The sequence below is a fragment of the Carassius auratus genome, chromosome 11 (assembly GCF_003368295.1).
Source record: "Carassius auratus strain Wakin chromosome 11, ASM336829v1, whole genome shotgun sequence".
NCBI lineage: Eukaryota > Metazoa > Chordata > Actinopteri > Cypriniformes > Cyprinidae > Carassius > Carassius auratus.
Window position 1 is genome coordinate 12,844,298 of NC_039253.1, and position 22,434 is coordinate 12,866,731.

The 22,434-nt window shown below is 40.1% G+C and overlaps 1 protein-coding gene across 1 annotated transcript; it reads right to left on the reverse strand.

Moving 5' to 3' along the window:
* Positions 1-334: 334 nt before the first annotated feature.
* tpcn3 (two pore segment channel 3) lies at positions 335-22,237 on the reverse strand. The gene is made up of 19 exons (XM_026275473.1): positions 22,044-22,237; positions 7,790-7,872; positions 7,590-7,704; positions 7,048-7,176; positions 6,495-6,611; positions 6,118-6,236; positions 5,910-6,011; positions 5,587-5,713; positions 5,123-5,330; positions 4,879-5,023; positions 4,553-4,738; positions 4,393-4,457; positions 4,135-4,222; positions 3,983-4,052; positions 2,116-2,335; positions 1,896-1,986; positions 1,679-1,792; positions 1,472-1,584; positions 335-1,299 (listed from the first exon to the last, which is right to left on the reverse strand). The coding sequence occupies exons 1-19, from the start codon at positions 22,146-22,148 to the stop codon at positions 1,175-1,177; spliced, it is 2,322 nt and encodes a 773-aa protein (XP_026131258.1). The 5' UTR covers positions 22,149-22,237; the 3' UTR covers positions 335-1,174.
* Between the last annotated feature and the right edge of the window lie 197 nt (positions 22,238-22,434).

The following is a 22,434-nucleotide window of genomic DNA, read 5'->3' on the forward strand; positions in this document are numbered from 1 at the left end:
ATATTTTTTTCATTTAGTACTGCCCTTCAGAAGCTACAAAAGATACATGAGTCGGACTCCCAAATCGAAAGATTGTGAGTTCGAGTCCCGGGTCGGCAGGAATTGTGGGTGGGGGGAGTGCATGTACAGTTCTCTCTCCACCTTCAATACCACAACTTAGGTGCCCATGAGCAAGGCATCGATCCCCCAACTGCTCCCCGGGCGCTGCAGCATAAATGGCTGCCCACTACTCCGGTTGTGTGTTCACAGTGTGTGTGTGCGCCCTTCGGATGGGTTAAATGCAGAGCACAAATTCTGAGTATGGGTCACCATACTTGGCTGAATGTCAGGTCACTTTTTTTTTTTTTTTTTTCTACTCATTCATCTTCAAATTCAAAAGGTTTTCACACCCTTGATGGGCTGTTGTTTCCTTCTGGAGCATCAGTTTAATGCTTGAACCTTCTATGATATTTGAATATGAGCCCCTTAGTTGTCCTCAGTTTGTCATTATTGAAAAGAGTTCAAATACACAGAAATGCTGAATTTACGGGACCTAAGGGATTCTTCAGAAGAACGGCAGGCATTATCCAAAAATAAAAAAATAATAATTCAGTTAACAACACAGTATTTAGAACCAAGTCTATGTAAACTATTGAACGGGGTCCTTTTTTAAATTCAACTATTATTTTATCTTGTGAACAATATCTTTTATGTGAAATATCTGATTCAGGCCAGTACTAAAAAACAAGATGCATTTTGTGTGATCCCTGTTTTGTTCAAATTTGTAATATTTTGTAGATTCTGCTAGATGTATGTAAACCTTTGACCTTATGTGTGTATACGATATCTGTGCAGGTACAGTGCGTCGACCAGCTTATGTGTGAATGCAACCCTTTAAACGGTACTAGGAAATAGTCCGCGCAAATTCATCCCAGTACTTTAGTTCCAGTATTAAATGTACTGTACTGAAGCAGTGTGAAAGGCCCTATTATGTACAGGAAGCACTAGAAGTAAATATTGGGGTAGTGTTTTAAATAAACCTTTTTTGACTTTGCGTTTTTTGTGCAAAAATTATCAAAAGGAAAGAAAAGATGCACAGTGGCACATCTTTTGCATTATTTTTGTAGTAATTCAATTGTTTTAATATATTATTTTAAGAGAGAGTTCAGTACAGTATTTTTTTTTTTTATGTTGTTTATACTGAGTCAAAGACAGGGTTTGAGAAGTTGATATTTTCTGGCTCCTCCTCCTTGTTGAAGTCTTCATGACGAAGATCTGTTTCAAACATCCGCTGTAAAATTCCATCCACAGTTCTGGATTCTGGAAAATAAAACAAAAGCAGTCCTTTTGTTACTTACTAGTTTAGCAAATAATGCATTTGAAAAATAATGGAATAATACCAAATACAAGTAAAACAGAATAAAAGAATGGGGGTAAAATAAATAAGAGGGATAAGAAATAAAATGGGGCGGGGGTTAATGAAAAATCTTACTTCTTGAAGCAATCTTGAACCTGAGCAAGGGCTTCTGTTTGCCAGATTGAGAAGGGCCCAGTTCATTGTCATTGCTTTCCACTCCATCTACAAGACCAGTGTCCACACCATCCCTGCCAAACAAAAAAGGCCTTCATTAAAACTCCAAAACAATAGCAAAATGATGCAATGCTAAACAACTTGATAGGAGGTCCAGATGGTACATACTGTTGAACATTAAGCTCCAGCTCCTCTATTTTTTTCTCCAGAGAAGTTTGCAGGTCACTTTTGTCAAATGTGTATTCGACTAAGAATGCCTCCAAGATAAATGCTACAAAAATACTGAGAAGGAAATAAATTAGGCTCACTTCTTAAATTATGCATATTTGTCTTTCAATGTAAAACACAGTTACAATATTTTAAAAGATAGTTCCTTCACTCTTACTTGATTATAATAATGACAACTACAATGTGGAAAAGGACAAAGAAAATTCTGGCTGAAACGTGTGTGACTGCCGTGAAACCGCTGGTCAACAGTGAAGTCAGTTAAGGGGAAAGCAATGCATGAGAATGATGTTATTAGACATTTCAAAGACCTTAGTCTAGAGTTTCACAGCATTATCCGTGGAGCACAAATGCATTTGAAATGTATCTGTAAAGGATATCATGCCACTGATTAACCACAGTGAGTTCCACCAAGACAATGAAGGAAGAGACCACATTGTTGAAGTTGTTCTTGCAGTAGTTGTGTTTAGCAAAATTGGTTCCTTTGAGGAGAGGGTTTCCACAGTACTCGCGATCAGGACTTGTAGAGTTAGGTTCGAAGAACTGAACTTTACCTTTAAATAATTCCATTCCAATTATGCCAAATATGTAATACACCACCTGTAGGGGACAGCAGTAGATTTCTACATACATATATTCTACACATCAATTAGGACAGTTTTTCATCACAAACAACAGTTTAAAGGGATAGTTCACCCAAAAATGAAAGTTTGATGTTTATCTGCTTACCCTAAGGGCATCCAAGATGTAGGTGACTTTTTTTTCCCCAGCGGAACACAAACTGAGTTTTTTAACTGAAACCCTTGCAGTCTGTCAGTCTTATAATGGAAGTGGATGGGAATCATGTCTAAAACATGCAATAAAAAACTAATTCAAATGAAACCCTGCGGCTAATGACGATACATAGATGTGTAAAGACAAAAAGATCGGTCTGTGCAAAAAACTGAACAGTATTTATATCGCTTTACAATGAGCTCAGGATTACATTCTTAAGAGAGTTTGAACAGTTTGCACACTGTGTGAATCAGAGGTAAAAAACTATATAAATACTGTTCAGTTTCTTGCACAGACTGATAGTTTTGTGTCTTTACACATCAATGTATCGTCACGAGCCACAGGGTTTAATTTGGTACGTTTTAGCCGTGATTCCAATCCACTTACATTATAGGACTGACAGACTGCAACGGTTTCAGTTAACTGAAGAAACAAAGTCACCTACATCTTGGATGCCCTGGGGGTAAACAGATAAACATTACATTTTCATTTTTGGGTGAACTTTCCCTTTAATATGCAGCATGATGGATCTGCCTCCCTTCAAATGATTAGGTGGATTCCAGGGTGGAACAATGGAACACTGTTGGCAGCTCTAAATGCAATCATCTAAATGCAGCCATACATTTTTTATAACACCCTATTATCATACAAGGTTTCCTTGAGGCCCAGCATTGTGCAACATAGGAAAATTGAAAAATGGGACACATTCATCCATTTAGAATTTGTATTTAAAGCATAACCAGTATATATATATATATATATATATATATATATATATATATATATATATGTATATATATATATATATATATATATATATATATATATGTATATATATATATATATATATATATATATATATATATATATATATATATTTATATATATATATATATATTTATATATATATATAGACAGATAGATAGGCTTCAGTGTCACATGATCCTTCAGAAATCATTCTAATATGCTGATCTGCCACTCAAGAACCATTTCTTATTATTATCAATGTTCAAAACAGGTGTGCTCCTTAATGTTTCTGTGGAAACTGTGAATTTCAGGATTATTGGATGAAAATAGTTTTTTAGAGTTTTTTGTGATACTATTATTGATTTATAGAAATGTCAGTGAAACATAGTTTTGACATTTCTCGGTATCCCTATTAGCTAAATAGAACATAACTGCCCAGTGGTGTTGCAAACATAGCCACCAGAAGGACTTATATTGGCATTAGGCTCTTTTACTCTTATGTCATTCCAAGCCTTTCTGACCTTTTCTTCTGCTGAACATTCAACTGTTTTTGTTCATTCAATGAAAGTAAATGGGGTCGAAATTAATACTAAACCCCGTTGATTTATACTGTATAGACAAAGGAATGAAAGAAAGTCATGCAAATTTGGAACAACATTAGGGTCAGTAAATGAGCCACAAATGCCATTTCTGTCATCAATATCCTGTGACAATATTAATACTCACCACTATGAGTTGGCCAAATGTAAGAATAGTTGGTCCAATTTTAATAAGTGTGTTGATGATGGCTTGGAATCTACAAAGGTACGATTTTTAGTTTAATGTCAAGTGGAAACATTTAAAAAGCATACAAAAACATTTGGCTGTAACTATCTGACCTCTTGATGGAATACACCAAGCGTATGAGTCTGCAGACTCTCAAGATGAAAACGATGTCCAAGATCTGGCGACTTCTGTAACCTCCAGCTGCAAACAAAATATTGGTCATACAATTGTATAGATAAAGACAGTAAGATTTCTTAAAGTTATGCTCATATAACACCTAACAACTTTGACATAAAATTTAGTGAATGCAAAACTGTATCCAAGTACACTGTATTAGTAGTATATACTTCGTAGCCTTCCTAAGCACTTACAGTGTATGAGTGCTGAGTTAATAATTGTGCAAAAGAGTGCAGACACAATAATGATGGTATCAAACCTGTAAGAGATACATTTAACTGAATTTGATTTCATGTGAGCTAACACAGATATTATGTGATCATATTCAGTGAGCCATACAAAACAAAGTCTCACCAGTTCCAGAAATTATGTCGAGCGAAGAACACCCGAGGCTCTGTAGTGTACAGTTTTAGAATGATCTCCAACATATAAAGAGCCAGAAAACCCCATTCAGCATTTGAGACCACAGGGTTTTCCTCATCCAGACCAATAAATACAGCATTCACCAGGATAATCAGGTCATAGACATACACAAACATTCTGGAACACACAATACAACAAACAGATGACCATATGGAAAGCACATGTACAAACATTTTTAACAGCATCAGGAGGATCTCCAACAGGGTCACAAAAGAAAGTCATACAACTTTGTTGTTAGATATTTTGTGTCCATGTACCTTGTACAAACCATATAGCGAATGAATCTGCTGACTGAGGAATTATACATGTAGGGGAAACATATTTGAATGGGATGTGGCTGTGACTTCACTGTGATCACCTGAATACTCAGAAGGTCAGCAAGCTGGACAAATGCAAACTTCTCTGCTCAGACAATGAAGATTGAGGGGAAATATTCAATAAATCAGCAGTCAAATATAATTTTAAGTGACTATTTTTGAAGCAAAGAAAAATCAGTCAGACCTATGTGTCCTTTATTCTGATCATCTAAGACGCTCCAGAGCAATTCCCGGTAAGCAATACTGATATTCGGCTTGACGAGTTTAACCAGACGGTTCCATTTGGCCCGGGTCACCACAGGTTCTCCACCTTCACCCCGGGTCTCCTGAAGCAAAGAAAATGCCCGGCACATCTTAAATCTTCTGGCCTTCACCAGCTGCCGCACTTCCTCCTAGAAAACAGGAAAAAAATCTAGAAAAACTTCTAGAACTAGCTATAACAGAATGAGCTAGATTATTAGAATGATCAATAGTATTAAATGCAAACATCAATATATAAACAACCCTTTTTCAATATTATTTAATACAAATTCATTTTAATATTTAAAAATATACATATTAATTAAAGATTAATTGATTTCTTTAAAATGTGACCAAAATAAATGTGACTGAGAAAGTTGCATGCTGCCTTGACAAAGATGTGAATACCTTAAGGTACTTTTTGTAGTTTTTGTAAACGATGACAAGAAAGAAGGTCATGAAGGAATATGTGTTGATAGCAATGTATAGGATGAAGAAAATGGAGAAGAAAACACTGTAGTTGTAGGCCGGCATCCTACAAAAAGAAATGAAAACATTCAAATAATATCAGAGAACCATTAACATAACATAATTAAAGCACACTGTGGGTTACTGAAAGTCTTTTATACTGTTGAATATACAATTGCCCACTAATAAAAAGTCACCAAAGAGAATAAAGCCTATAAGGAAAGAGAGAAAGAGAGAGAGACCTGCAATAGTTTAAGACTTACATGACATCAGGACTATTAGCAGTAGTCACTAAAACATAAAGATTGAAAACAATATCCAAATAGTCAGTGAAATATGGAGAACCATCAATGGTAAGAAGGCCCCTAAAATAAAATAAAAAGATGATGGTAAACTTTTTTTCAATGGACACAAATGAGATGACTGAAAAAGTCCAGAGGTATAAATGGTTGATATTTTATTTCGGATTACCTTTTTCCAAATAATTTAAGAGCCATGAGAGAAAAGACCAACACGCTGAACATGAATAAGAGAAAAACATAGGAGATCTGAGGCAGTGCATTGCGAATACTCCTGAACGCCTTTCGCAGCTACAGACACAATAGAAAAGGGAAAAGAATGGGTCTGGAGGACATTTGTGCCAAGTTGGGAATGGGTAAGATTTTATAAATGACCCAAAACAGGTGAACAATGGTGTATGTTTTCTCCAACTTTATCAGAACGGACATTTTCATATAAAAGAATGAATTATAAAAAAAGTATGAATTAATGAATTGGTATGCTAATTAAACAATGCAGGGACTACTAATCATTTATTTATTTGATTTTGTGCTTTGAGGTTTTCTTACTTGTCTTCCCTCTGTAACATTGACTAACAGAAGAGGTCTTAAGACCCTCGACCATTTGATGGCAAAGTAGCCTGCTGCTTTCAGAGCCCCGTATATAGTCAAATCTATGAAAGAGAGCTGTGAGAAGGGAAGAGTAAAGAAAGATCATGAAACCAAAAAATATTCAACATTTTCAGGAACGCAAGCTAGTTTCACCACACGCGTAAACCCTCTTCCTGGCTTCACTAAATGTCTACTCATAGTCAGTGAATGCCACATTCCTGGAGATTCTTCAGACCTGCTGAGAATGACAAACCCTGGGCTAACGTTCATTTTAACAACATTGTTACGATTACAGTACATTCTCAGCATTTTCTCATGTTTGTACAGACAGAACACTTTAGGTTAATTTACTGGTATTCTACTATATCAATAATATATTATATAAAATATAATATATTAGAACTATTATAATATAATAAAACTGATTATGTATCTTTAAATAAAATGAAACTTGACCCATTTCATATTTACAGTTCAAAAATATAATTTTTAGAATAGATCTAAGGCCTACCGTTACAATGACTATGATGCAGATATTTTTAGGATCCTTCCAGAAGTTATCCCTTGGAATGACTTTGGCATAGTGTACCATCCGCACAGTGAATGCAGAGAGACATATTATCTCAATTGTAGAAGTGGCCTAGAAAACACACACACACACACGCACACACACACACACACACACACACACACACACAGCGTTATATGATCTTACTATATAACTGACTTATAAGATTTTCAACTAAGGTTACTTAAACTGCCAAATGGTTTAGCTGTGAATGCCTGCTAACCACAATTAGCTGGAATACAAATAAATAAATGTGCATAGTGACAGAAGAACACCATCTAAAGCTCCTGACATTCTTCCATATAAAGTGACTATTTTCAATGAACATGAATCTCCATGAAATATCCCATTGTGTCATATGGGGGAACCACCCATTCACAAAGCTCCAAAAAGGTCTGCAATGAATTACACATTAGATAAATGATTAAACCACTATGTGGCTATACAAATTTCAAATGTAAGTTTACAATGTTTTTCACTCATACCCATATAGGAAGTGGTACAACAGCAGGATCCTCAAAGAGAGCCAAAGCAAGATTTATGATGATAAACACATACACCAACATCTGCATGAACCAGTGATTATACAACAGGTACAGCCTGTGGAATATTTTACAGATTTTATAATACACAATCTAGTAATATTTAATGTTATATAAATAATTGCTGGAAAGTGATAGCTTACCTCACAGCCTGTGGCGAAGTATCAAAAAAGATGTTCCTGTTATACTGGGCATCTGACACATATACTGTGGCAAGGTCGAATTTCTAAAACCACATCAGCAAAAATCAGAGACCAAGAAGGGAGAATAAAAACCAGTTTGATAGGCCATAATGGTCCATTGCATATTTTATTTATCCACTTATTTGATCTTTTATAGTTCATTTTAAATGATTCTGTGGAGTGACAAATGGATTTACAGGTAAATCTCAATAAATTAGAATGTGGAAAAGTTTATTTAGTTTGCCGGCCAGTCAAGCACACCAACACCATGGTCATTTAACCAACTTTTGGTGCTTATATATATAAGTGATTTCATATATGGATGTGCATGAATTTTCAGTGTAAACGGAAGGCATTTCAGTGTAAAAGGAAATCGTTTAAGCGTGAAGTAACCGCATTTGCAATCATGGACAGGGATCGTGCTACAACTGAAGCAGTTGTGCCATAATAAAATGTATGATGATTATTCTGTGTCATTACTAATTGTTTGCTCAATCATTCAAAAAAAGTTTTTAATAACAAAGCGAAAGCTGAATGTTTTTTTTTTATACACACATGAACTTTTTTTTGCCCAAAAATGATACATTTAGTAGATAAAATGTAATATATAGTTAAAAAAGGTTGTAAAATGTCTTTATACACTTTGTTTTTGTCTTTAATTATATACTGCATTTTGGTGCACTTTGAGATGAATTTAAGATTCAATATATTGCCAAGAGCAATAAAAATGTATATTTTCATTTTAAAGATAAAAAGTAGATTGTTTTGCTGAATGAAGACTTAAATTGATTCTGTGTTAAAAGTTTTATTAACAGATGTGGTGAAGGCATTATAAATGACATTTACTACACACCTCTATAAATATAAAATACATGGTCATGTTTAAAAAAAAACACTGGTGAAAGCTCCACAAGGGTGTAACAACTTTGTGTATGTGTTTAGGGATAGGCCTTCTGATCAACACAAGCAAGCACATGTTATAGGATTTTTGTTGCAAGTAAATTATTAAATACATTATTAAAGTAAATTCCTAACATTTGTATCAAATATTAGGCTATACAAGTTTTTTTATTTTTTATTTGCATATGATGTTTAACTATTAAACTGATAAAGTACACATCCGCCATCCCCTGCATCAGATAAAAAAAAATATATAATAATTCTGAGAACATTTACCCATGTCTTTGTGTGCAATAGTCGCCTCATATATAGCTTGAGAAAATGTAAGTCTCCCCCATTAGAAGAGCTTCTGCAAACTAGGAAAAAATAACAGACAGAAGTGCAAGTATCAAACTCTGCTGATTTGTAAGATATATTAATCACAAACAAACAGCTTCTCCAAATGAACTGTAGGCTGTCGTGCACTTCCATGTGACACCTTTTTAAGGAGAAAAAAAGTTCAATAGTTGTTACTGCATAAGAGTCTTCTTATAGCTCATTATTCTCAGTGACACCAAATATCTCAGACACTGAAAATTTCAGAACACAGACGAGTTCACGGACCATGATATCACACTCACCAGCAGTAAGTTTCGATCTAGAAGAAGGTGAAAATTTGACAATTACACTTCTGTAAGCCCTTCATTTTAAACAATGGGAGGGGCGACCGTGATCGTGCCTATAGTATCTGCCTTGCGTCTCATTAAGGAAAAAGACATACACCTGTGCTGTATTTCTAAGGGAATCAATAAAGGTATGAGGTCTGTTGTTGTTAGCAGGGAAACTTTGTATGTGAATGCTGCTGAGCTTCTTGCCAAGGCTACCATGCCGGGACGTGGGTTGGATGTTTTTATGCGACATGCGTGAAGCGATTGGGAGGGATAGTTTGTAGCTGTGTGTTTGAAGTCATATATGTATTAATCGAGGTTGTGTGCTTGAGTTTCCTTGGCTATTGAGGCCCAAACTAATTTTGCCAGTCAGGAACCTGTTGGTTTCTTTTCCTACTCCTATTTTGGAGTGTTACAACTTGGCGTAGTCAGCAGGGTACAGGTAGTTATACTAAAATATCTCAAAGTCAAGCAACAAATGCAAATATGGTTATGTTTCCTTTTATGATGGCACCGTGGTTTCAAAAGTTAAATGGAGAACAGGGGACTCAGTCCAATAACTTTCAGGATTGGTATAATATGCAAAGATCAATGTTCAATATATATCCTTTCTCGGAGGCGCAGAAAGTTTCAGCTTTAGTAAGCAATCTGAATGGAGAAGCAAAGGGGGAAGTGTTAACTTTGCCAGCAGCACAGCGTGCAACATCTGAACAGATACTGATGTTTTTGAAAGGTATTTATGGAGACCTAGCTCCCCTTGCAACCATTCGTTCCCAGTTCTTTACCCGTAATCAACAGACTGATGAGAATGTTAGACAGTATGCTCTGGCACTTCAGGAATTGAGTAATCGGTTGGACAATAGGACTTTTGGATGTAGGATTGCGTAGGGAACTTCGGGGTATGATTAGAGCAGCACCAGACAGTACTTTTGTGGAAGTCAAACAGGAAGCTATTCTACGAGCAGATGAGTTTGGGAAGGTGAGGCAGGCTGTAGCTGCAACAGTACAGTTAAAACCAGCCCCAGATAATGCTAAATTGGTTGAGGATATTAAACAGGAGGTTCTTGCAGTTAAAAGGAGAAATAAAGGAGAAATAAAGGAAATGGTGCTTGGAATGATTAACGAAGTTCGTGAAGGAGTACAGAATTTAGTGCCTAACAGTGAAAGTGCAAGACCTAGGTATGAGATCAGGAGAGGACGAAAAATTTAAGACCAATTTGACCATCAGGGTAGACCAATCTGTCGGCACTGCAGACAAGTTGGGCATATTGAAAGACGTTGTAGGTTGACAGAAGGAGCACAAAGACCTTTAAACTTGTAGAACCCACTGTGCAGGCCCAAACAGTGGGTATGTTAGGTAGGGCCCAATCAGAAAAGAAAGATAATTTAGTAGGACAATGTCCAGTGGTGGATGTGGTGATGCAAGGGGTTAAAACACCTTGTTTGATTGATACAGCTTCACAAGTGACTACACTGACAGAAAGTTATTTTAAGAAACATTTTGAGACTGGGGGGCCAACAGTGTTTCCACCTTTCAAAGGTTTAATTTGGTAGCTGCGAATGGTTTAGTAATTCCATATATTGGGTATATTGAGGTTGTTTTAATTATGTTGCAAAGTAATACCAAAAAGAAGAGTGCTTATTGTCAAAGACTCTAATGGGTCATCATATCCAGGATTGATTGGAATGAATGTAATTAAAGAGTGTGGGAGAATGGTTGTTTGGGGGTATAAAGTGAAGTTCAAGTAAAGGTGTGGAACCAAATATTTTCTGGATGTGAGGACTTATTAAACTTTGTTGAGTCAGGACAGATGTTCTATTTACTGGCCACAGGGAAAACAAAAAATAATACCAGCACAGTCAGAGGTGGTGATTGAGGCATGTGCACGGGTTACGTGGGCTTGGTAGAACCACGTCAAGATGATGTATTGCCAAGCCAGTTATTAGTAGCCCGATCATTGAGCACAGTTTCAAATGGTAGAGTTATGGTAAGATTTTCGATGTTGAGTTGTGTCCAAGGTCGCAGGGAAATGTAGAGTTAAGACCATTGGATAATGAGACTGTGGAGGTGAGGCAGAATAGTGCGCAGGATGCAAGACAAGAAAATTTCCCATGGCCTATGGCCGTTTCTTTAGATCCACTGCAATTTAGTACCAAACAACAATAAATGATTTCTGATTTGTTATTCAAGCATCAGAAAGTTTTTTTTCAGAACATTATGAGGATTATGGGTATACAGATAAGGTTTTACATGTAATACCAACAGGTGATGCAGCCCCAATTCGAGATCGCTATAATAGGATTCCACCAAAATTGTATCAATAAGGGGACTCTTAAATAACATGCTTGAAAATGGTATTATTAAGGAGAGCTATAGTCCATGGGCAGTACCTGAGGTGCTTGTCAGAAAGAAGGACGGCACCCTTCGTTTCTGCGTAGACTACAGGCGGCTGAACAGTATTACTCATAAAGATTCATACCCTTTAACTAGGATTGAGGAGTCATTGGCTTCATTGAAAAAATCTAGAGTGTTTTCAACATTAGATCTAGCACATGGGTATTGGCAGGTGGGGGTGCACTCAGCTGACAAAGAAAAGACCGCTTTTGTCACGCCAATGGGGTTATATGAATTTAATCTTATGCCAATGGGCTTGTGCAATGCCCCAGGAACTTTTCATAGAGTGGTCGAGAGCTGCCTGGGGGAACAACATTTTGAAACATTATTGCTCTATTTGGATGATATCATTGTTTTTTTCTCCCTCTTTTGAGGCCCACATTACCCGTCTGGATTTGGTTTTCAGCCACCTGGGGGATTTTGGCCTAAAGGTCAAACTTAGTAAGTGTTCCCTTTTCCAGAGTAAAGTTCATTATTTGGGCCATGTGATTGCTGAAGGAGGGGTGTCACCAGACCCAGAGAAGTTGCGGGCAGTGGAGGCCTGGGTAACACCTCAAAATATTACTCAGTTGCATGCTTTTTTGGGCCTAGCAGGGTATAGACGTTTTATAAAAGATTTTGCCCAGATTGCAGCACCACTGAACTCAATGTTGTGGGGGACATCAAATCGATGAACTCGACCAGTCACAGGAAAAATAAATGGGTGGGCATGGGGAACGGCACAGGACATTGCTTTTAACAAACTGAAGGAGAGTCTCTTACAAGCACCCATATTGGCCTCTGCTGACTTTGAATAGCCATTTTTGTTGTATACTGATGCTAGCCACACAGGGTTGGGAGCAGTATTGGCCCAGGTCCAAGATGGGAAGGAGAGAGTAATTTCCTATGCCATGTGGAAGTCTTCGACCAACGGAAAGGAATGATAAAAATTACAGTTCATTCAAACTGGAACTCCTGGCTTTAAAATGGGCTATAGTGGAAAAGTTTAGGATATATCTTGCAGTGTCTCAATTACTGTTTTCACAGATAATAATCCTTTGGCTCATCTGAATACAGCAAACCTGAGTGCAGTAGAGCAACAATGTGCAGCCCAGCTTGCAGGATTCCAATTTGAGGTGCGTTATAGACCAGGGTGGACAAATGGAAATGCTGATGTCCTCTCCAGGTGCCCTGTGAGTGATATTCCTGCTGAGACCGCAGTGGATGGAGCAGTCCCATGTAGTGAGGTTGGATATGTCGCACCTGAAGTTGCCAGTGCTTGTGTCCATGCCTTTGTTCCAGTTACTGAGGACCTGGAGGGAGGTCACAAGTTTGAGACAGTGGTACATACAGAGCAAGGAGACAGAGTTGGCCCCAGTCTGTTGGCCGAGTGGAGGAGGGCACAGTGGACTGATCTAGTGGTATCACAATTGTGGATTTATATGGACTGAGGAAGAGTGCCCTATCCAAGAGAGCAAGTTGCAGAAGATCGATCTACCAAAGTATTGTTGCGACAGTGGGCCTGCCTCTGTGTGGATCAGGGACTGTTGTGCAGGGAGGTATGTGATCCAAAGTTTTGCCACAGTGTCTGCAGTCACAAGTCCTGGAATGGGTGCATCACCCTGCAGGACACCTGGGGGCGGAAAAGACTCTTTTGGCCGGGCCTTCTTTTGGCCGGGCCTGGTACGAGGAGTGGAGAAGTGGTGCCTTCAGTGTGTTTGATGCAACCTGCACAAGACGCCTGCAAATACAGTGAGTGCCCCTCTTGTATCTATACAATCAGAATATCCTCTTCAGATTGTTTCTGTTGACTTTCTGTCACTGGAGACAACACGTAGTGGGATGTGTAACATCTTAGTTATGATGGACCACTTCACTCGTTATGCAGTTGCAGTGCCCACTACAGACCAGACGGCTGTGACTACGGCAAGGGTGTTGTGGAAACACTTTATACATTTCTTTGGGGGGTTTGATCAGTTGTACTCTGACCAGGGCCCAAATTTTTAATCAAAAGTCATCAAAGAGCTATGATCGTTATATAATATAAGTAAGTCTCATACGACTCCTTATCACCCATCAGGAAATGGACAATGTGAATGTTTAAATCGGACACTGTTGAGTATGCTGGGAACTTTAAAAGATGATCAGAAAGAGGACTGGGACCAGTATGTTGGAGAATTGGTACAGGCCTACAATAACACCCCTCACCCTTCTACAGGCTATGTCCCGTATTTCTTAGTGTTTGGCCGTCATGCAAAATTGCCCATTGATGTTATGCTGGGCCGGGGAGATGGATTTTTGGGGACAGTTGACAGCTGGGTGTATCACCATCATAAAAGATTAGTGGCTGCCTATAATCAAGCCGGAAAACAAGTTCAGAAAACTCAACTCCTTCAAAAGAAGGGTTTTGACCGTAAAGTTAAGGGGGAACATTTGTTGACGGGACAGAGAGTTATGATCCTAAACAAGAGGGCCAAGAAACGGGGTAACTTGTTTGACAAATGGGAACGGAATGTGTATGTTGTCATGTCACAACCTAATCTCAATATACCGGTTTATGTTGTTAAGAAGGATGGGGCTGATGGTGAGGATAGGGTGTTGCATCGCAATATGTTGAGTCCATGTAAATTTGATAGCCTTACCCTTGGAGGAGGAATGTGTGGAGGTTACACATTCTGGTTCTAATTTCAATCCTGAACAGTAACTGCTGTATGTATTCTTTGGTGGGGGACTGTTTTACAGGGCCACCAGCACCCATACAAATGGATGGCAGAGCAACCTCCCACATGGACACTGCTGAAGAGCTATTACAGACTGAGTATTTGAAACAGTCTATGCTGGCCACAAAGGGCCTGTTGCCTCTACGTTATAGGATGTGAGGTATTTGGGAATGTGTGGACACGTTTTGAGTAGGGGGGGTGGATGTAATCCCTTCATTTTAGATAAGGGGAGGGGCAACCGTGATTGTGCCTATAGTATCTGCCTTGCATCTCATTAAGGAAAAGACATACAGCTGTGCTGTATTTCTAAGGGAATCAATAAAGGTATGAGGTCTGTTGTTGTTAGCAGGGAAACTTTGTATGTAAATGCTGCTGAGCTTCTTGCCAAGGCTACCATGCCGGAACGTGGGTTGGATGTTTTTATTGAAATGCTTGAAGCGATTGGGAGGGATGGTTTGTAGCTGTGGGTTTCCCTAACTAAAATTCGGCAGCCGTCGGTTGTTTTCCCGAACGTTGTACCCCATGTCCGGTAGCTGGTAAGAAGACCAGCAGCACCTTATCTGCCCTTTTTGTTATTGAATTGTGTATGTGAAGTGTTGTATTCGTCGGGGAGTCCTGGGTTAATGTGTGTAATAATATAAACTCCATAATCATCGAAAGAAGGAGGGGGGAACCGGTGGACAATCACACAGAAAGTTTAATAATCAAAATAAACACAAAACAGCGCATCAGCCCCTCACGGACAACTGATGCGCGCAAATAAAAAGCAAAACATAAATTAAAAGCCCAGGCCTGGTCCTCTCTCGTCCTTCACTGTCGTCGCTCCAGTTTTATATCCTTCCATCTCCTACGTGGGACTCGAAACTGGCGGTGGGACGCAGGTGTCGCTGATTTCCCAATTATTCCGCCGGCCTCACTCCTTGTTCCCACGTCCCTCGGCCCCGCCCCACTCGCCACAATGTGACTGACGAGTTGTTACCGGTCCCCCGGCGCTTGTAGTGTGTGTGTGTGTGTGTGTGTGTGTGTATAGGGCTGAGTTGGGGCAGAGCTGACTGCTACCAACCACGTCTATCGGTGGCGGATAATGGACATTCCTTCAGATATGAAGGTAAGCTACGAAATAAGCTGGGGGCTCCGTGCGGTGGTCCCCAGACGAATAAGTAGTCGTGGACCAACAGCGGAGGTTTATCAGGTATGGAGGGACTAGTTGAGTGGCATCTCTAGATCCATTGCAAAAACTCCATTTATGCCAATGATACTCCTCCACATGGCAAGTACAGTCCCCCATCAACTAAGACTGCTGCCTCCACTGCTCTGTGGGTAGTCTTCCGTGAGCATTTCGTCTCCTCAAGACAAGGCCGCATTGGGGACACGCGAGAGGCAGGCCCAAAAGACAGAGACCTGGCAGCCCCCTGCAACTCCACCTTCCATCTGGTTGTCTAGAGTTCATCTCCAGCCACTGGCTATTGGATTCTGGAGTGAAGTTGTGGAGATACGGTTTGTGCACCTCTCTCTTCACATTAATCCACTTCCTGTGTATGCTATCACTTCACCGTACAAGTCTTTCGGCGATAGGGTAAATGTGGCAGAGGCAGGTCTTGGATCAGACTGGCAGCCTTTAGCATGAGCCCTGCATGGAGGCGGCACAAGCGTGATGGTCGTTGTGTGGATGGGTTGGAACAGCGTCCACCTTCGGCAGCTTCCTGTGTGACTGAGCAGCCCTCTTCAGGGTCTGCACTGCTCACCCCCAATCGGGGGGAGGGTCCAGAAAAGGTGACCCAAACATTGCCTGTTCCCTACACTCCTGGGCGGCCCACCGCTGTCGTCAAGGCATACCATTACGCGGTCGAAAATATAAATCGAAACTATTAATTTTGGCTACATGGGATGTACGCACACTTCTTGATGTGCAGATTGGAACTGACCGACACCGCAGGTGCACTGCCCTGGTTGCGAGCGAGCTTAACAAATACAACATTGACATTGCAGCTTTGAGTGAGACCCGACTCGCAGTAGAGAACTCGCTAATAGAAGTCAGGCAAGGATACACCTTCTTTTGGAAGGGCCTTTCAGAAGATACCCGCCGTCTACATGGAGTAGGTTTTGCCATTTAAAGCAGACTGCTACAGAATATCCCAGAGTCTCTTGTGGGAATCAGTGAGCGGCTGATGACTTGGCACATTCCCCTTGAGAAGGGTCGCTATGCAACCTTGATAAGCACTTATGCACCAACTCTGGATGCTGAAGAAAACATCAAAGACGGCTTTTACGAGTCTCTTGACAGAGCTCTTTACAAAGTTCCTCACACTGATAAACTTATACTTTTGGGAGATTTCAATGCCAGAGTAGGCGCCAGCAACATGCTCTGGCCTGGGGTAATCAGGAAACATGGTTTAGGCAACATGAACAAGAATGGCCTGCGACTCCTCTCCCTCTGCTCTGAGCATAAATAGGTCATAACCAATACAACTTTCCAAATGAAAAACAAATACAAAGCATCATGGATGCACCCCAGATCAAAACTCTGGCACCTACTGGACTACATTATAACCCGGCAACAAGATCTACATGAAATCTCCATCACTTGAGCAATGCGTGGGGCGGAGTGCTGGACAGACCATCGGCTGATCAGATCCAAGATACACCTAAAGGTCCGACCTCAACACACCAGGCAACAACCTCAACCCTCGTGCTGAGGTGCAATGACGGCTTCGCACAATGGGGAATGACTGGTGGCTTAGGAAAGCCCATGAAATTCAAGGTTATGCGGACACCAACAACTCTCAAGCTTTTTAAAATGCAATAAAATCACTATATGGACCCCAAAAACGCAGAATCACCCCTATCAGATCTGCAGATGGCACAATTCTGCACAAGGACAAACAAGAAATTCTTGAGCGATGGGCTGAACATTTTAACACCCTTCTTAACCAATACAATCTGACTGACCCCACTGTCCTGCAGCGCCTTCCAAAGCTCCCACCTGTGCATGAGCTAGATGACCCTCCCAGATTCTCCGAAGCCCTTGCAGCAGTACGAAGTCTCAAGGACAATAAGTCTGCTGGTCCTGATGGAATCCCTGCAGAGGCTCTAAAGAAAGGCGGGTATCTGCTCACCAAAAATCTCCACCATATTATCCAGGTAATATGGGCACAAAATGCTGTTCCACAAGGCCGGAAAGACTCACTTTGTTACTATCCACAAGAAAAAGGGCGACAAGTCCATCTGTGGAAACAGTCGTGGGATATCCCTGCTCTCTGTGGCAGGGAAAGTATTAACAAAGGTCATGCTGTTTTGTCTTACTAAGCACATCACAGAGAGAATCCTTCCTGAGTCACAGTGCGGCCTCAGAAAGGATCGGTCCACCTCCAACATGATCTTTGTTCTAAGAGAACAGAACAAAGATCTGTTCATTGCCTTCATCGACCTGGCAAAGGCTTTTGACACCATGGACCGCCAAGTCCTTTGGGTCATTCTGGAGAAGTTTGGAGTGTCTCCAAGGTTTCTGGAAATCCTACAACATTTTCATGATGGCATGCAGGCTTGTGTGATTGTGGGTACATCTCAATCCCCCTCCTTTCCTGTGCAGGTAGGAGTGAAACAGGGATGTGTACTGGCTCCAGTGATCTTCAATCTCTTCCTGGCAGCAGTCACCCTCCTCTCCCGCAATTCCCTTAGCCCCGACGATGATGTCTGCCTACAGTTTCGTCTGGACGGGAACCTCTTTAACCTTCGCCGCCTGCAAGCCATCACCAAGACCACCACCACCACAATTCATGAACTGCAATACGCTGATGACTGTGCCCTCCTAGCCCATAGCCCTACTGCACTGCAGCACACACTGGATGTTGTATGCACAGTCTACCAAGCTTGTGGCCTATGAGTCAACATCAAAAAGCCTGAGATCACTGCACAGACCAAAGCCCCCATCCTTACACCTCCTGAATTCTACATCCATGGCACACCAGTAAAGGTTGTTCAGCACTTTTGTTACCTCGGAAGTATCCTAACACCCACCTGTCTCATGGACAACGAGGTCCAGGCATGCATAAATCTTGCCTCTTCTGCCTTTGGTAGACTTCGATCTCGAGTCTTTGCTAATAAAGATCTCGTGCCTTCACCAAAACGGCCGTCTACCAGGCAGTCTGTGTTTCCACCCTTTTGTTCAGTGCGGAAGCTTGGACTCACTACCACAGGCATATTCGATACCTTGAGGGTTTTCACATCAGATACCTCCAGCTCATACTAGGTGTCACATGGAAAGACAAAATCCCCCATGCGGACATCCTACAGCGCACTAACTCCAGCAGCATGGAGGCAAGCATTGCTAGGCAGCAGCTCCGATGGGTTGGACACGTTATCCGCATGCCCTCCCACCGCAGGTCCTCTATGGGCAGATATATGCAACCAACAGCAGACCTGGGGCTCAGAAGCGTCACTACAAGGACCACCTCAAGTCGACCCTGAAAAGCTGCAGCATCAACCCTGGAGTCCTAGAAACAACTGCTGCCGACCCCCAGGCATGGAGCTCTGCATGTGGTCTGGGGGTCCAACTGATTGAATCACACCAACGCGCCCAGCCACAACTACACCCATCCTCAGATTCTGCACTCACGTCGGATTTGGCTTTATAGCCACCTTCAATGGCACCGCCGACAGCATCGACTTCCTCAACACTCCAACAACGCATCCTAGAAGTGACGTCATCTTCGAAATCGTTGGATTGCATAAGAAGATGAAGAATAGGGCTGAGGGCAGGTTATTAACGTTCATGTCATTTTTTATATCGTTTTTATATTGACAACGGCTAAGTAGCCAGCAAGAGTGGTTTTGGCATGTATGGACTTATCTTGGTGTGTGTTGAATTGTTTGATTTAACTGCTGAACTTATGGATTTTTGTACCTTTCTGGTGTTTGCTGTGTAACGAAATTATGTATAATTGATAGGCACATGTAACTAATCTTAAGATGTTGAAACCCTCTGCTGAATGCCTTTCTGTTTGTTGATTGCTTACTAATCTTAGGTAACTTGTGATTGGTCACATGCACTATTTATCATATGTGACACCCATCCTTAACCTGCTGCTTTGCCCTCTGCAGTTGTTTTTTCATGTCCACGGGTCTAAATGACCCCAATCCCAATAATGTGATATTTAGCCCCTAAAATGCGACTCTGCCAAAAACATGTATTTTAACCCCGGGACGCAATTTTTATCGGGGATCTGAATGCATGTGCTGGAAATATACTAGGAGCGCTGACTAGATGCGCATAAAAATCGCCTTCAATTTTTCGCACAGCCCTAATTCTATGCAATCTTCACGAAATTCCTTCCAAACGCTATACAAATTAAGTTACACAGAGATAGAGAGAGAGTAAAATGTCATGCCTCTTTTTAAAAATATAAAATGTGTTCCAAACTAAGTCCCAGTCCTACTAGTGAGCTTAGCCATTTTCAGAATTGAAACCCTTTTGCACGTGAGTTTAAAATATTCTAGCTGAGCCCTCAGCGTTATTTTAGAATGTACCGCCTTATTGTTTCCATGGCGACGCGTCATGCTTGTCGTGTGACACAACACATCTGTATGACACATGGATCGCTTTTATTTTATTTTTCCTGTTTTATTCAAAATATTTGCAAACATACTCTATGAATGTTTGAATCTATGATGTTCCAATTCTGAAATATGTGCAAGTAAATATATTTGGAAGCTTAAACACTTTTCTATCGACCGTGTTAGTTGATCTATACCTTAATTCTGAAAATGGCTAAGCTCACTAGTGGGACTGGGACAGTTGGGAACACATTTTATATTTTTTTAACTAGAGGCAGGACATTTTACTCATTTATTCTCTCTCTCTCACTCACTCACTCACTCACTCACTCTCTCTTTGCACAGAAGTGAAATTCTCACCTTTTTCTAGATCGAAACTGTCAGTTCCTTACTGCCGAGTGTGATGTCATGGTCCGCGATCGCCGGCGGATGATGTTGGCGTCGTTTGCGTGTTATTGATCCTTTGTATGCCAGGGCTCGAAGGTGGAAACAAGTGCGCGATTCAGATTGTGTTTCTGACTGCAGTTGAGCAGGCAACACATTGGATTCAACTGATAGTAACTGAACATGAAGAAGAAAGAACATTTCGCAAAATGCTTCACCTGTAGCACGATCCCTGTCCATGATTGCAAATGTGGTATATAGACAGGTTAATTCCATTCACACTGAAAATCCACACACATATGAAATCACTTGCATATATAAATATATATATATTGGTTGGGGGGGGCATTAGGACTGCCTCTGCATAGGGCCCGGGATCTTGTGCAGTACCCTGTATATATATATATATATATATATATATATATATATATATATATATATATATATAAACACACAAATAAAGCATGTTTCTCTTATCTGAACTGTATACGTTAGTTAAGTGGCCGAGAAAGCGCTGCAATTTAAGAAAACACATGTAAATGTAAAAAACACCAGCAAATAAAAAAACATCTTCACACAAGTGTTGCAAATCCTCACTGCAAAATCTCACATGCATACAACGAAAAGCGCTGCAAATCCTCACAACAAATGCAAATTAACAAATGCCTGCAAATAGCACTGACCCCAATTGAAATGTTTCAAGGAGACCCCAAAAAAGTGTCGGACCTGGCTGGGATTTGCTTATCGTGCAGTGGCTACTGGTCAGTGGAGTTGTTGGTGAACTGAAAGTTGAGTTTTTTTTTTTTTTTAAACACCCTGAATGCATGATTCCTTTATCTTTTGGATATTATTAGGCTAAATAAGCTGAATAATTAAATGATTAAATATAAAAAGTTACTTAAAATGGCTAACTTTATTATCCTCAGCTAAATATAATTTCAAGGTTAATGATAATAAATTTCCAATGCTTCATTAATTGTTTCTTAATGTGCATGTGCTGTGAGGATTTGCAGCGCGTTTCGTTATGCATAGTTGTCAAACTGATGAAGATGTTTTCTTCATTTGCTGGTGTTTTTTCAATGTGCATGTTTTTGCAGCGTGTGGATCTCTCTCGGCCACCGTATGCGTGAGTGTTTTATGGATGTGTATGCGCGCATCGAGTTTATATGTATGTGCGACCGTTAGGTGTATATGCATGAATCAAATTGTATATGTATATGCGAGTATGTGCAGGTGTGTTTGTATGCAGCGAGTTTATATGTATGTGCGAGTGTTTAATGGGTTTATATGCACGCGTCAAGTTTATATGTATATGTAAGTTATTCACACGTGCCTATATGCATACATTGCTAACATTATATGTATTTGTATCGATTTCATATCAGTGTTCGTGTGTATTTTATATATGTCTTTTTGTCAGATGTTTCTCTGATTTCATAAAATGATCCAAAAAATAAAAAGGTCCTCTATGTTGCAGTTCCATCCCAATTAATAAACCATTCAATCCAGACTTAATATCAAAGTAACATCTATGAACCTGGACGTATGTTTGGTAATATGTTTATAATATGTTATATGTTACATTTTGCGGCGCATTGATAAGTACAGATTGCCAACACCATATCCACGCAACATACCTCTGTCATCTCATCTGAAACGTTCATGGAAACATTATTTTCTCCACTGGTTAAACCTTCATCATTTGGTAAAGTATGGTCCTTTGGTTTTTCTGTCTTTGACATTTTTCTCTGTCCCTCAACCTTCCCCTGTCCTTACGCAGCTGATACAGATCCAGTTCAGAGGAAATCCCGTCTTGAAAAGTTCATCTATGGTTTTGATCAGTCATGTGACTGAATCCAGCGGAACTAGCGGAGAGTTTTATAGTGATGTCTTATGATTGACCCATTGTTCCCTTATATTTACACTGTAATATACTCTGATATCTCAAAGCTAGAGGAACACCATAATGTAATCTATTATCACGTTTTTAAGCATATAATTACCTTTATAAAATAAAGTGATGGCAGA